General features: G+C 43.5%; 1 protein-coding gene across 3 annotated transcripts in view; it reads left to right on the top strand.

The window, feature by feature from the left end:
* The window catches only part of LOC140465888 (sodium channel protein type 4 subunit alpha-like), a 195,111-nt gene that overhangs the window by 139,256 nt on the left and 38,900 nt on the right, over positions 1–16,955 (top strand). For all 3 annotated transcript variants that reach the window (XM_072561788.1, XM_072561789.1, XM_072561790.1), the window contains 4 exons: positions 362–516; positions 9,258–9,431; positions 9,796–9,918; positions 16,270–16,554. In XM_072561788.1, coding sequence (XP_072417889.1) covers positions 362–516; positions 9,258–9,431; positions 9,796–9,918; positions 16,270–16,554 — 737 coding nt within the window. The remainder of the gene's footprint in view (positions 1–361; positions 517–9,257; positions 9,432–9,795; positions 9,919–16,269; positions 16,555–16,955) is intronic.

Below are 16,955 nucleotides of genomic sequence, written 5' to 3'. Positions count from 1 at the left end.
CTTCAAAACCTTTGGATAATCCTGTCAAATCTGATGATTCCTGAATCCTCCTGAATAGAACAGTTTATCAGCCAGTATTTTTAAATAATTCTGTCATCTCTCTCTTACTTGGTTTTTGAGCAGAAGTTCACCTCTGGTGTTGCCCTGCCAATACTTTCATTATAAAATTACATTTAATATTTATGACATCAGTGGGAACTGATTGCTGAGACATATGCCAACATCTGGTGAAAACCATGTCCTTCTGGTGCATTCATTTCTCAAATGTTTGAGGAGGATTTTTTAATAGGAAATATTAAGTGTCACACTTGGGGAGCAAAGAGCTTGAAATAACCTTTTAAAACTTCTTCTGCTTGTACAGGCTGTTTGAGAGTCTGTCCTTGTCTTGACATCAATATAAAGAGTGATCGAGGCAAGATGTGGTGGAATCTGAGGAAAACCTGCTTTAGGATAGTGGAACACAACTGGTTTGAAACATTCATCATCTTTATGATCCTGCTGAGCAGTGGTGCCCTGGTAAGTTTCACCTCCTTCCCTGTAAGTTTCCACGTCCTATCAGAGGATTGGTACTAAGTGGAAGATCAGAATCTTTGAGCCAATGAGCCGCGGAGTGGCAGATAGGATTTAATTTAGATAAATGTGAGGTATTGCATTTTGGCAAATTGAGCAAGGTTAGAACTTCTACAGTTAATGGTAGAGTCCTGGGGAGTGTTGTAGAATAGAGTGACCGAGGTACAGGACTTTGGTGAGGCCACGTTTGGTGGGATATGGGCCAAATGCAGGAAAATGGGACTAGTTTAGTTTGGGAAACTTGGTTAGCATGAATGAGTTGAACTAAAGGGTCTGTTTGTGTGCTGTATAACTCCTTGATTCTATAACTATGATTTAGGTATGTAATATATACATTTTATACGCGTCCTGGTTTGGAAATATCCATGAAAAAAAATTATGTTTAGCATTGTGTTTTTTACAAGTGAATTCTATGCACATAAATTCTGTGTGGATTAAAATTAAGCAGCAGTCACATTTGAGGTGTACGGATTAGTGGTGCTGGAAGAGCACAGCAGTTCAGGCAGCATTCGAGGAGCAGTAAAATCGACGTTTCGGGCAAAAGCCCTTCATCAGGAATAAAGGCAGAGTGCCTGAAGGGTGGAGAGATAAATGAGAGGAGGGTGGGGGTGGGGTGGGGGGGGGGGGGGGAGAAAGTAGCATAGAGTACAATAGGTGAGTGGGGGAGGGGGTGGAGTGGATAGGTGAAAAAGAAGATAGGCAGGTAGGACGAGTCGTGGGGATAGTGCTGAGCTGGAAGTTTGGAACTGGGATGAGGTGGGGTAAGAGGAAATGAGGAAACTATTGAAGTCCACATTGATACCCTGGGGTTGAAGTATTCCGAGGAGGACTACTTCCAGGCATCTGGTGGTGAAGGAGCTTCGGTGAAGGAGCCCCAGGACCTCCATGTCCTTGGCAGAGTGGGAGGGGGAGTTTAAATTTTGGGCCACAGGGCAGTGTGGTTGATTGGTGCAGGTGTCCCAGAGATGTTCCCTAAAGCGCTCTGCTAGGAGGCATCCAGTCTCCCCAATGTAGAGGAGACCACATCGGGAGCAACGGATACAATAAATGATATTGGTGGATGTGCAGGTGAAACTTTGATGGATGTGGAAGGCTCCTTTAGGGCCTTGGATAGAGGTGAGGGAGGAGGTGTGGGCACAGGTTTTACAGTTCCTGCGGTGGCAGGGGAAAGTGCCAGAATGGGAGGGTGGGTCGTAGGGGGGTGTGGACCTGACCAGGTAGTCATGGAGGGAATGGTCTTTGCGGAAGGCGGAAAGGGATGAGGAGGGAAATATATCCCTGGTGGTGGTGAAAATGTCGGCGGATGATTTGGTTTATGCGAAGGTTAGTAGGGTGGAAGGTGAGCACCAGAGGCGTTCTGTCCTTGTTACGATTGGAGGGGTGGGGTCTGAGGGCGGAGGTGCAGGATGTGGACGAGATGCATTGGAGGGCATCTTTAACCACGTGGGAAGGGAAATTGCGGTCTCTAAAGAAGGAGGCCATCTTGTGTGTTCTGTGGTGGATCTGGTCCTCCTGGGAGCAGATACAGCGGAGGCGGAGGAATTGGGAATAAGGGATGGCATTTTTGCACGAGGTAGGGTGGGAAGAGATGTATCCAGGTAGCTGTGGGAGTCAGTGGGTTTGTAAACAATTTCGGTATCAAGTCAGTCGTCATTAATGCAGATGGAGAGATCCAGGGAGGGGAGGGAGGTGTCAGAGATGATCCAGGTAAATTTAAGGTCAGGGTGGAACAGCTTCTTTAAAGGTTATGTGTGAATTAAGTGTTCCCTGTGCTTCCTAGTTTGGTCTTATAAGGTTCTGATTGTCTTTAGTACATTCGAAATTACATTCTGGATTAGTGGTGCTGGAAGAGCGCAGCAGTTCCGGCAGCATCCAAGGAGCTTCGAAATCGATGTTTCGGGCAAAAGCCCTTCATCAGGAATAAAGACAGTGAGACTGAAGCCTGGAGAGAAACGCTAGAGGAGGGTGGGGGGTGGGGAGAAAGTAGCATAGAGTACAATGGGTGAGTGGGGGAGGGGATGAAGGTGATAAGTCAGGGAGGAGAGGGTGGAGTGGATAGGTGGAAAAGGAGATAGGCAGGTAGGACAAGTCCGGACAAGTCATGGGGACAGTTACTGAGCTGGAAGTTTAGAACTAGGGTGAGGTGGGGGAAGGGGAAATGAGGAAACTGTTGAAGTCCACATTGATGCCCTGGGGTTGAAGTGTTCCGAGGCAGAAGATGAGGCGTTCTTCCTCCAGGCGTCTGGTGGTGAGGGAGCGGCGGTGAAGGAGGCCCAGGACCTCCATGTCCTCGGCAGAGTGGGAGGGGGAGTTGAAATGTTGGGCCATGGGGCGGTGTGGTTGATTGGAGCGGGTGTCCCGGAGATGTTCCCTAAAGCGCTCTGCTAAGAGGCGCCCAGTCTCCCCAATGTAGAGGAGACTGCATCGGGATACAATAAATGATATTAGTGGATGTGCAAGTAAAACTTTGATGGATGTGGAAGCTCCTTTAGGGCCTTGGATAGAGGTGAGGGAGGAGGTGTGGGCACAGGTTTTTCATTTCCTGCGGTGGCTGGGGAAAGTGCCAGGATGGGACGGTGGGTTGTAGGGGGGTGTGGACCTGACCAGGTAGTCATGGAGGGAATGGTCTTTGCGGAAGGTGGAAAGGGGTGGGGAGGGAAATATATCCCTGGTGGTGGGGTCTGTTTGGAGGTGGCGGAAATGTCGGCGGATGATTTGGTTTATGCAAAGGTTGGTAGGGTGGAAGGTGAGCACCAGGGGCGTTCTGTCCTTGTTACGGTTGGAGGGGTGGGGTCTGAGGGTGGAGGTGCGGGATGTGGACAAGATGCGTTGGAGGGCATCTTTAACCACGTGGAAAGGGAAATTGCAGTCTCTAAAGAAGGAAGCCATCTGGTGTGTTCTGTGGTGGAAGTGGTCCTCCTGGGAGCAGATCCGGCGGAGGCGGAGGAATTGGGAATACGGGATGGCATTGTTGCAAGAGGTAGGGTGGGAAGAGGTGTAATCCAGGTAGCTGTGGGAGTCGGTGGGTTTGTAAAAAATGTCAGTGTCAAGTCAGTCGTCATTAATGGAGATGGAGAGGTCCAGGGAGGGGGGGGAGGTGTCAGAGATGGTCCAGGTAAATTTAAAGTCAGGGTGGAATGTGTTGGTGAAGTTGATGAATTGCTCAACCTCCTCGCAGGAGCACAAGGTGGCGCCAATGCAGTCACCAATGTCGCGGAGAAAGAGGTGGGGAGTGGTGCCGGTGTAATTACGGAAGATCAACTGCTCTACGTAGCCAACAAAGAGACAGGCATAGCTGGGGCCCTTACGTGTGCCCATGGCTACCCCTTTGGTCTGGAGGAAGTGGGAGGATTCAAAGGAGAAATTGTTAAGGGTGAGGACCAGTTCAGCCAAACGAATGAGAGTGTTGGTGGAAGGGTACTGTTGGGGACATCTGGAGAGGAAAAAACGGAGGGCTTGGAAGCTCTGGTCATGGCGGATGGAGGTGTAGAGGGATTGGATATCCATGGTGAAGATGAGGCGTTGGGGGCCAGGGAAACAGAAGTCTTGGAGGAGGTGGAGGGCGTGGGTGGTGTCTCGAACATATTAGAAATTACGTGTCTGGAGCAAACTTCCTATAGTGTCATATTTAATTCTTTTCAACTTTCTGTCATACAAATTTCATGTTTTATCCTTGTACTTACATTAGTAATACTAATTGATGAATTATGTTATGTAATTTATAATATAAACCAGATGTAAACAAACTTTTTGAAGATGAGATTTTCAAACTACAATATGACAATATGATGAGCCTGTAATTTCTTGACATCTCTTCAGACCTTCACTGAATGTGGCAGCATACCTATTCCTACAGTGAAAGACTGGCAAAGGAGAAGCTCCTTTCAATAATGTATATGGATATGTAGTCCTCCTGGTAAAGATCACTCCACCTTGTTCTGACAGATGGTACTGTTTGCTTCAGTATATTCCTACCAAAGGATGACACAAGGAGTTGGCAAAGGAATACGGAGAGGTTAAGTGAGTGGCAGATAGAATATAATGTCCGAAAATGTGAGGTTTTAGAGGAAGAATAGAGGAGCTGAATAATATTTTAATCGAGGAAGATTGCCAAAAGCTAGAGCACTGAGGATTTCAGAGTTCTCGTGCATAGATCAAGAAGAGCTAGTGTATAAGTTCAACAAGGGAAAGGAAATGGAATGTTGACCTTTATTTCAAAGGGAATGGGGTATGAAAATAATGAGGTCTTGCTGAAACTGCAAAAGGCATCAGGGAGACCACAACTGGAATACTTTGAATGGTTTTTCTCCTCTCTCTAAGAGTTGATAAATTGCCATTGGAGGCAATCCAGAGAAAATTCACTTGGTCGACCAGGAGTATGCAGAGGCTTTCTTGTGATGAGTGTTGAGGAGGTTACAAAAAATGAGACACGACCTAATTGAAACAAACAGATTTTTAGAGGAACCCGGCAGATCTGGCAATATCTGTGCAGAGAAAGCATGGTTACCATTTGGAGTCCACTGACCTTTCTTCAAATCCTAACCTTAACCCTTACCCTTCTTCTGAGGAAGGGTCACTGTGCTTTCTCTCCACAAATGCTGTCAGACCTGCTGAGTTTCTCCAGAATTTTCCTGTTCCCATTTCATCGACAGCATTCACGGATCATTATTCTATTTTGGATTCTTAGAGGATTTGATAGGACAGATGCAGAAAGGCATTTCCTCCAGTGGAAGAGTCTAGACTGGAGATCATGATCTTAGAGAAAGGGATCACCCATATAAAACAGAGGTGAGGAAAAGCCTCTTCTCTGTAGAATTCTTTATTGCAAAGGTTTAACAAAGATGAGTCATTAAATATATTTGAAGCTGAGATAGACAGATTTTTAATCAGTAAGATAATCAAAGGTTATGACGAAAAGGCAGGAAAGTAGTTTGAGGATTATAAGACCAGCCATGTTCTCATTGAACGAGAGTGGACTTTATGGGTTGAATTGCCAACTTCGCCTCTGCATATTCAGGTCTTATGGTAAAGTGTTGTTCTCTGAATCAAAAACACCAATTGCTGACCTTTCAGTTCGAATATACTGACATGAAAATGACAGGCCGTGGGCATGCTTTCCTGATACTCAAATGTTGTATGCGTCACAATTGCCTTCAATGGTCAGTGCATTGACCATAGGAGTTGGGACACTGTTCACCGACACTGGTGAGGCCACTTTCGGAATATTGTGTATAAATCTGGTTGCCTTCCTCTAGAAGGATGTTGTTAAACTTGACAGGGTGCAGAAAAGATTTACAAGATGTTCTCCTTTAGCTTGCTCCCACAGTCCAAAAATGTGCAGGTTAGTTGGATTGGCCATGCTAAGTTGTCCATAGGGTCCAGGGATGTGGCTAGGAAAATGCAAGGTTACAGGGACAGGGAAGGGGTATGGGTCGGGGGGGTGCTCTTCAGAGCGTCAGTGTGGACTTGATGGGCCAAATGGTAGGTTTCTATACTACAGGGATTCTATGGTGATAATTGCCATAGCGAAAGTGGTGTGGTAGTGCCTTAGTCCACGGAGGACTGGGGGGCAATAAGAAGGTGGGAATGTCATTAATTTCACCCATAGTATTGTTAGGAAGGGAGCTCCATAATTTTGACACAAGAACAGTGATGTAGCTCGAAGTCTGGATGCTGTGTGGCTTGGAGAGGAACTTGCAGACCATGTATCTGTTGCCTTTGTACTTAAGGTGGTTGGGGTTGGGGTTTTGGAGGCTGTTAGATAGCTTTGGTGGGTGAATTCTATTATTGCTGGGTTGCACTTGTGGACAACATCAACTCTATTAGAAACCATGTCTGCAGGAAAGATAGTGAAGCATAAGGTGTAATTGGCCTGGAAACTGCTGGAAGTGTGCAATTTAATCTAGACTGAAGGTAAACAATGCCAGCTTTAAATTTTGGATGGCATCTCTGAGATTATGCCATTGCAAGTAAAGCTCTTCACAAAAAGCATAGTGTGCGGATGCTGGACACTTGAAATGAAAACAGAAATTACTAGAAACAATCAACAGGTGAGGCAGTACCTGTGGGGAGAAAGCAGAGAACATTTCAGATTGATGACCTGTCAAAGTTCAGGAAATAGATAGTGCTAACACTCACCACAGTTCAGACATTACATAAAATTGCACAATTTCCTACATTCAGATGACATTCGGTGTGAAAATTCACCAGAGTTTTCACAATGCACTGGGCAGCATTCCTCCCAGGCAGAATACAATTTGACCCATAATTTCCAGTCTCTAGATCATCAGGGATGAGATATTATCACATAAGGTGCACATTGGGACCTTTCAGAAGTTGTGACACCCTCTATGGGAATTGCTTGGAAAGTTTGAGCAGCTGATCACTGGGACCCTGTGAGAATGTCTCTGCCTCTGATTTAGAGGCAAATTTTGCTTCTCTCCCCAGCTTCCAACTATACTCCTGTGCAGACCTGACTACACTCCTGCCCATGCTAATCCCATAGCATCCAAGAGTTGACCTTTAGTACCCTCTCAGTTAGCCCCTTCATCCCAATTTGACTTGATTACTTCCCAGACCACACTAACCTTCCATTACACACCAAAGCCCACACACACCCACCAAACCCAACCTGACTGCCCTTCCTGACCTGACCCAGCTATCAGCCTAACATCCTACCCACTTGTCACTAGACCCATGTGTCACCCAACCCATTTCGCACCCTTATCATTGGCCACCTTATCAATCCACTAACTAAAGAACTTCCCACTCAACCCACCTACCACGTCACCCATCTGAACCACCTGCTTGATGCTCCCTACCATTCTTCCCATTCGCTCACTCATAGAGTCATAGAGTCATAGAGATGTACAGCACGGAAACAGATCCTTTGGTCCAACCCGTCCATGCCGACCAGATATCCCAACCCAATCTAGTCCCACCTGCCAGCACCTGGCCCACATCCCTCCAAACCCTTCCTATTCATATACCCATCCAAATGCCTTTTAAATGTTACGATTGTACTAACCTCCACCACTTCCTCTGGCAGCTCAATCCATACACGTACCACCCTCTGTGTGAAAAAGTTGCCCCTTAGGTCTCTTTTGTATCTTTCCCCTCTCACTCTAAACCTATGCCCTCTAGTTCTGTACTCCCCCACCCCAGAGAAAAGACTTTGTCTGTTTATCCTATCCATGCATTTTACCTTAGGACAGCGAATGACAATAGACAATAGATGCAGGAGTAGGCCATTCTGCCCTTCGAGCCTGCACCGCCATTCAATATGATCATGGCTGATCATTCCTAATCAGTATCCTGTTCCAGCCTTATCTCCATACCCCTTGACTCCACTATCTTTAAGAGCTCTATCCAATTCTTTCTTAAATGAATCCAGAGACTGGGCCTCCACTGCCCTCTGGGGCAGAGCATTCCACACAGCCACCACTCTCTGGGTGAAGTAGTTTCTCCTCATCTCTGTCCTAAATGGTCTACCCCGTATTTTTAAGTTGTGTCCTCTGGTTCGGCACTCCCCCATCAACGGAAATATGTTCCCTCCTGCCAGAGTGTCCAGTCCTTTCATAAGCCTATACGTTTCAATCAGATCCCCTCTCAGTCTTCTAAACTCAAGGGTATACAAGCCCAGTCGCTTCAGTTTTTCCGTGTAAGGCAATCCTGCCATTCCAGGAATTGACCTCGTTAACCTACGCTGCACTCCCTCAATAGCCAGAATGTCTTTCCTCAAATTTGGAGACCAGAACTGTACACAGTACTCCAGGTGTGGTCTCACCAGGGCCCTGTACAGCTGCAGAAGCACCTCTTTGCTTCTATACTCAATCCCTCTTGTTATGAAGGCCAGCATGCTATTAGCCTTCTTCACGACCTGCTGTACCTGCATGCTTGCCTTCATTGACTGGTGGACAAGAACACCCAGATCTCTCTGAACAGCCCTTTTACCTAATTTGATACCATTGAGGTAGTAATCTGCCTTCCTGTTCTTGCCACCAAAGTGGATAACCAGACATTTATCCACATTAAACTGCATCTGCCATGCATCTGCCCACTCACCTAACTTGTCCAGGTCACCCTGTAATCCCCTAACATCCTCATCACATTTCACCCTACCACCTAGCTTTGTGTCATCAGCAAATTTGCTAATGTTATTGCTGATACCATCTTCTATATCATTTACATATATTGTAAAAAGCTGCGGTCCCAGCACGGATCCCTGCGGTACCCCACTGGTCACTGCCTGCCATTCCGAAATGGAGCCATTAATCACTACCCTTTGTTTCCTATTAGCCAACCAATTCTCTATCCAATCTAGTACTTTGCCCCCAATCCCGTGCGCCCTAATTTTACTCACTAACCTCTTGTGTGGGACTTTATCAAAAGCTTTCTGAAAGTCCAGGTACACTACATCCACTGGATCTCCCTCGTCCATCTTCCGAATGCCACAAGAAGTGGACCTAACTTCAGCACAGATTACTTTCACTACTCTCTGTGTAGATTCCTGCATTGAAGGTGTTCTTCTGGCTGCTGTGCCAGAATACTGATCCTTTTCAACATGACTGGTAAGTGTGCAATCTGATAGGTTGGTAGCAGATGCAGCAGTTCTGAAGGTTGGCCATATTTTAACCATACATTAGCTTTTTTGGCCACAGAGGCCTAAACTATTTATTTACTTGCAGGCATTTGAAGATATTTACATTGAGGACAGGAAAGTGATTAAGACCCTGCTCGAATATGCTGACCAAGTATTTACATATATCTTTGTGGTGGAAATGCTGCTCAAATGGATAGCGTATGGATTCAAAACATACTTCACCAATGCATGGTGCTGGCTAGACTTCATGATTGTTGATGTGAGTATTCTAAGAACCTGAGAAACAATAACCTAATCTGGAGTGTTGCAGTCTCGTAGAGGGAGAAGTAGAGTTTATAATGCAGGTTGGAGACCTTCCTTCCATACTTTCTTTCTCCACATAATGTTGATGAATGCAAAAGATTATGCTTTGATTGATGAGTGATAAATTATGAATGTTGATAAGCAGCCTATTAGAGGTCCATTAGAATTTGTTGTGTTGATATCTGGATAATTCTTCCACTATTAGAATAGAGTGTGTAAAAACTAGAAGCTATTTGTTACTCTATGTACCTGAAAGAGTTTGTTGGCTGTAAAGAAAATGGACTAAAAGCTTCTATTTTTCTCCTTCCTCTCCTTTTAAGGTATCTTTGATCAGCCTGACTGCAAAAATCCTTGGCTATGATGAGTTGGGACCCATTAAGTCCCTCCGGACCCTGAGGGCCCTGAGACCTCTGCGAGCTTTGTCCCGGTTCGAGGGAATGAGGGTAAGTTCGTCTCAATTTTAATCAAATTACATTTTTCATTCAGAGTTGCTGCCAAGTGCTCACTTTACATTATTTAGAAATATTTAGTTCATTTCCAAAGAGCCAGCCTGGGGTCTCTTTTATGGTGTGTGAAAGGCACACAAGTCAGTGAGACTTTAAGTGAGGCAAGGGCTAAGTAAGTATTTCGAGAAATTTGGTTCAAAGTGGGAATTCAACTGATCTATCTTTTCCAAGTACAAATTTAGAATTAGAGTTAGATTCAGACAGTAGTCTTTAAGTAAGCTAAAAAAACAGTTTTAGAAAGGCAGTTACACTTCAAGTCCTTGAAACTGCTGGTCTAAATAAGTTGCGTATTACTGTAGTTAAGAAGTAACTCACAGCAGCTCCATATAAGAAACTGAACTTTCACATTGCATAAGTCAGTAAGGACATTGGCAGTTTGAATGGAGACTTCATCTGAGTAAGAAAAATACTGATTAAGTAAAGCTGGGAAAACTGAATGAACTGTGGATGCTGTAAATCAGAGACCAAAACAGAAATTGCCAGAGAAGCTCAGCAGGTCTGGCAGCATCTGTGGAGAGCAATTGAGTGACCCTTCCACAGAAGACTCGCAGAGAAGTCAGTGGTGAAGTGATATCACAAAACATAACGGGGAAAGCAGCTGATTGGTGCTGAATATTTTTAACTGTTAAAATAAAAGATCTTTAGTTTAGTTTGAGGTCTCTAGTGTTTTACTCTCCTTTTATAAAAATAGCTGGTCAAGTATAAGATTGATGCAGGTGATTTATTTTTAAAAAGGCAATAAAATGTGAAGATCAGGGATTCTGGAGTGATTAATTAACTAAATTAAATATGATAGTTATCATAGGTTTGGTGATGTATTGCTGCTACAGCATGTGGGAACAGTTCGACACCAAGGTAATCCAGGGCAATCACAACTGCGATAAGTGTTTGCAGCTTGAGGAACTTTGGTTTCGAGTTAAGGAGCTGGGGTCTGAGGTGCAGACATTACACCAGATCGGGAAGGACGGAATTTACCTGGACACTCTACTGCAGGAAGCAGTCACACCCCTTAGACTAGGTCATTCAAATTCAGATTTAGTCTGTGATCAGGGACAGTAGGGTGTGAGGAGCCTTAGTCATTACAGTTGTCCAATGAAGTTATGAGGCTCTTGCAAGCTGTGTTGATAAGAGTGGGGACTACAGGGAGGCTGAATGAACTGACAATGATACCATGGTACTGGAGCCAATCAAGTGTGGGGAGGATTTAACAGTGCTAGGCGACAGTGTAATTGAAGGTATAGAGAGTTTTCTTCCTGTGACTCTGGGCACATGTTGTGAAGGCAGTGTTGCCTGTCCAGTGCCAGTGTTAAGGTTTTCTCGTCAGGCCCGAAACAGAACTTGGATTGGGAGAGGAGGTATGCATTTGTTGTCTTCCATGTTGGTACCAATGATATAGATCAGAGTAAAAGCAGATTCTGCTGAAAGATTTGAACAGTAAAGAGCCACATTTAAAAGTGGAATCTCCAAGGTAACGATCTCAAGATTGTTACCTGAGCCACAGGCAAACTGGCAGACGGTAAATAACGTCATGGCATTAGAGGTGTGGCTCAAAGTTTGGTGTGGGAGAAATGGGATTCATTTCATTGGTCACTGGCACCTGGACAGGCGTAAAGGGAGCTGGCCTGGTGAATCAAATAACCTGGGCTATAGAGAGGATTTTAAATAAACTGAGGGAGGTGTGCGGTGGATTTGGGACAGAGCAAACCTAAGCTTACAAAACAAAAAGATATGGCAGAATTACAGGGCAGCTATTTGGATAACAATATACAGAGTGTGACAGGAAGGGACAGAGTGAACAAACATAGAAAAATAGCAGTAAATAGGGTGAAAGGAAGAATGATGATTTTATAAAATTAATGACTCTACTTAAATGCATTTACTATTTAAAATAAAAATAAAAGATTAACTGCACAAGTAAAGGTTAGTGGATATTATCTTTTAGCCATTTCAAAGTCAAGGTTACAAGGAGATCAAAGCTTGGTTAGTATGAGCTAGAATAAGTACGATAACAATGATGATGTTGGATTGGAAGGTATTGAATCCATAAGGGTGGAGGTAAGAAATAAAAATAGTAAGGAAGACATTGGTGCGTATAGTCTGTAGCATTGGTTCCCAACTTTTTCAGTATTAAGGCACACTTCAATGAGGCAAACAACTCCAAATTACACCTACAATACTGTAAGCAGTTTTGGTCACTTTATCTAAGGGAAGATAAAGTAGAATTGGAGGCAGTCAGAGAAGGTCCACTAAGGTGATCCTGGGCATGGAAGGACTGTCTTATGAGGAGAGTTGAGTCATTTGAGCCTGCACTCATTGGAGTTTAGAAAAATGAGACATGACTTGCTGAAATATACAGGATTCTCAAGGGCTTGACAGTATAAATGTTGAGAGATTGTTTCCCCTTATGGGAGATTCTAGAACCAGATGGCATAATCACAGAGTGAGGAGTTACCCTGTTAGGACAGAGGTGAGGCTAGTTTCTGTTCTAAGTGTTGTGAATCTGAAGAATTCTTTAGAGGCTATAGAGATTGGTCCATTCAGCACACAGTCAGTTCAGCAATAACATGTGTTTCTTCAATGGGAATTGGCTTTAATGCGAATGAAGAATTTAGATCATTATTTGAAGAATGCGAACTTTCCTTACCTGTATTCACTATAACACGATTCTGGTCCCATTACTTTAAAGTGCGCAGCCAATGCATGATTTTCTTATAACATGAGATCGCACGAGAACAGAACTATAGTGTTATATCAGATTCGACTGTAGTCAAAACTGATTATGCATACACTGTATATTCAAGATTAGGAGAGATTTTTAATGAGTAATGGAATCAAGGTATATGTAAAATGCAGAATGCTGACTTAAGAATTATCTGATAAGCAATGGTTTCATTGAATGATAGACATTTAATGAGCTGAATAGGCTACTTCTGCTCTTATGTGTTACGGTCTAACTAAAAAAAAATGACTAAATGAGAGATCCCTTTCAAAGAATTACAGGTTGCTTTTCAGACCGGAGGCCTGTGACCAGTGGTGTGCCACAAGGATCGGTGCTGGGTCCACTGCTTTTCATCATTTTTATAAATGATTTGGATGTGAACATATGAGGTATAGTTAGTAAGTTTGCAGATGACACCAAAATTGGAGGTGTGGCGGACAGCAAAGAGGGTTATCTCAGAGTACAATGGTATCTTGATCAGATAGCCTAAGGGGCCAAGGAGTGGTAGAAGGGGTTTATTTTAGGTAAATGTGATGTGCTGCATTTTAGAAAGGCAAATCAGAACAGAACTTATACACTTAATGGTAAGGTCCTGGGGGGTGTTGCTGAACAAAGCAATCTTGGAGTACTTTGAAAGTTCCTTGAAAGTGGAATCGCAGATAGATAAGAAAGTTAAAAAGGCATTCGGTATGCTTGCCTTTAATGCACAGTGAGTATAGGAGTATAAGATTTGGCAGGTGATGTTGCGGCTGTACAGGACATTGGTTAAGCCACTTTTGGAATATTGCATGCAATTCTGGTCTCCTTGAAACTTGAAAGGGTTCAGAAAGACTTACAAGGATGTTGCCAGGATTGGGGGGTTTGAACTATAGGGAGAGGCTGAATAGGCTGGGGCTGTTTCTGCTGGAGTGTCAGAGGCTGAGCGGTGACCTTATAGAGGTTTATAAAATCATGAGGGGTATGGATAGGGTAAATAGACAAGGTCTTTTCCCTGGGGTGGGGGAGTCCAGAACTAACAGGCATAGGCTTAGACTGAGAGGGGAAAGATTTAAAAAGGACCTCAGAGGCAAAGTTTGCAAGTAGAGGGTCATGCGTTTATGGAATGAGCTGTACATCTCCATGACAGTAATTACCTTGCATACTATGTGCTATTCTTCAAGTGCATGGATTTGGGGAGAGAACTGAACTAAATTACTGATGGACTATTTACCATATATACTTGGGTAATAGTCGATCTCATGTAAAAGTCGACCCCCATTTTTTGGCCAAATAACCTGGAATTTTCCATAAATCTCATGTAAAAGTCGACCCTAGCTCTTCACAGATAACAGATCAACATTTATGAGTCAGTGTGCCAGCCATCACGACCTGCTCCAGCCAGTTATTCCGCTCTGCTCCCAGTCTTCCAGTCTGCTGGTTGTTGTGATCCGCTCCGAGTTTTCAGAATTACCGTAATGCACTTTAGTTTCTTTATTCATTGACAGATCACTTGGGCTTTCACTAATGATATGATATGAATTTTGATGGGCATGAATTTCAGCCCCTCAAAAGTAGCATACATCTAATAGTCAACCCCATAAATTTAACCTTAAAAAGTAGTCAAAAAATTTGACTATTACTCATGTATATATGGTATATCAAAGATTAAAAACAGAAAATGTTTTGTAGGGCAGGCTGCATCATGTGGCAGAAGACATCTTGCATTCGAAGTTAATGACTCATCATGAGAAATGGAAGGTGTTAAGGATAGGCGGCCTTCAATCAAGTTCTGGATTAGTGGTGCTGGAAGAGCACAGCAGTTCAGGCAGCATCCAAGTAGCTTCGAAATCGACGTTTCGGGCAAAAGTGCTTCATCGGGAATAAAGGCAGTGAGCCTGAAGCGTGGAGAGATAAGCTAGAGGAGGGTGAGGGTGGGGAGAAAGTAGAATAGAGTACAATGGGTGAGTGGGGGAGGGGATGAAGGTGATAGGTCAAGGAGGAGAGGGTGGAGTGGATAGGTGGAAAAGAAGATAGGCAGGTAGGATAAGTCCAGACAAGTTATGGGGACAGTTACTGAGCTGGAAATTTAGAACTAGGGTGAGGTGGGGGAAGGGGAAATGAGGAAACTGTTGAAGTCCACATTGATGCCCTGGGGTTGAAGTGTTCCGAGGCGGAAGATGGCAAATGTGGCTGTGGTAGCGAGTTTGTTTCACGACATGGTTGAAGAGCTTCAGGGCAGAGGAAATTACCTGGGAGTTGCAGTGGGAGAGGGACTCCCTGAGATTCTTGTAGAGAGAGGAGGGAAACTTCTTCAAGGCAGGCATCCTTGCAAGAGGATTCGCAGTAGGGTTAAAATCAACGAGGTAAAAACAATGACTGCAGATTCTGGAAACCAGATTCTGGATTAGTGGTGCTGGAAGAGCACAGCAGTTCAGGCAGCATCCAAGTAGCTTCGAAATCGACGTTTCGGGCAAAAGCCCTTCATCAGGAATAAAAGCAGTGAGCCTGAAGTGTGCAAGTGCAGAGTCCATGACAAATGGTAACAATTGATAGAGATTTGGAGGAAAAGAACAAAAGGGAGAGATCTGAAATCGGGTGGAGGGCAAGAATAATTAGCTAACAAAAGTTGTGATGACACAACAAAAATAGAAACACTAGATGAATCAGTTACAGTGCAATAGCAGAGAGAGGCAAGCATTGAAACTCTGGAAGCCTACAAGAGTTTGAAGGAATTTGACATGGTCAGTACTTGGAGATTGTTTTCACTTGGCTGGGGAAATCTAGATCATGGGGTCACAGTTGGAAGGTAATGACACAATCATCCAGAACTGAGCTGAACAAGTTTCTTTAGTTTGAGCGTTTTGAATCTTTGGAATTCTCTATTCCAGAGGATCGTGGAGACTTCATCTGGACTACATTCTAGGCCAACAGATGTTTGATTGTTTAAGGGATAAGGAGGTTGGGCTGGAATGTATAGTTGAGGCAGAAGATCAGCCATGGTACGATTAAAAGGCAGTACAGACTATCAAGACAGTATGGTCTACTTCTTTGTTATATTCTTATGTTCAAAACTAGAGACCATAAAGACACCATAGTTATGAGAAAATCCAATAAACATCTTTATTCAGAGAATGGTTAGAATGTGGAATTTGCTACCACAAGGAATAGTATGGACCTCTCATAAATTAGATCTTTCTCTGCACCTTCTTTGTAGCTGTAATGCTATATTCTGCATCCTGTTCTATTACCCAGATGTACTTATATAAGGTATGATTTGTCTGGTTAGCATGCAAAACAATACGTTTCACTGCATCTTGATACATATAACAATAATAAATCAACTCAAATTAAAAAATTGAAGCAAATAATGTACATTTAGAAAAAACAATATGTTGATTGAGTGAGATGAACTAAATTGGGAAGAAAGTGATATCAAGGAGTTTCTTGGGCATAGGCTACTTGGCATAGGCCAAATTATTTTGTGGTAAATGCCATTTAATAACAACACAGAGAGTAAGCATCTTCTTTGAATGCTTGAAGAAAGTTAGTTATATCCTGTGACAACAATAGTTTGTATTGTGTATTTCCAGGTGGTTGTGAATGCTCTGGTCGGTGCCATCCCATCCATCATGAATGTGCTCTTGGTTTGTCTCATCTTCTGGCTGATTTTCAGTATAATGGGAGTCAACCTGTTTGCTGGAAAGTTTGCCAAATGCATAAACACCACATCCTCAGAGACATATCCCATTGAGAAAATAAACAACATGAGTGATTGCATGGATTTAATCGCAAAACATCCTGGTGAAGCACGATGGCTCAACTTGAAGGTCAACTTTGACAATGTTGGTCAAGGATATCTATCCTTACTCCAAGTGGTAAGTGATGCCATACATTTGTGGCAACAAATTATTTACTTACTCTAATGTTTGCGCTGACAATGTCAGTCAGCATCCAAGATGGCAGCTGGGGTAATTCAGTTGTCCTTTGATGTTTCTGACTGCAAAAGCATCACACACAGTTCTGGGTTTTCATCACTAGCCTGCTAGCCAATACATTTGTATGAAAATTGAGTGATTTCAGCTGAGGGAATCTTTCATTGTCAAATAAAGTACCAACATTCATTCTTTAGATCCATAGTTCTCATAGGCCATCAGCGCACATCAACTGCTATATCTTTTATCAATGCCCAGAATATGTTGTGTAATAAATTAAACATCAGTAAGATTCTAATATACTTGTAAAACTGACTTGAACATCAGTATCGGTATGAATATAT

This window comes from Chiloscyllium punctatum, chromosome 42 (genome assembly GCF_047496795.1).
Source record: "Chiloscyllium punctatum isolate Juve2018m chromosome 42, sChiPun1.3, whole genome shotgun sequence".
Lineage (NCBI taxonomy): Eukaryota > Metazoa > Chordata > Chondrichthyes > Orectolobiformes > Hemiscylliidae > Chiloscyllium > Chiloscyllium punctatum.
Note: the sequence above shows the minus strand (reverse complement) of the source record. Positions and strands in the feature narration are given on the sequence as shown.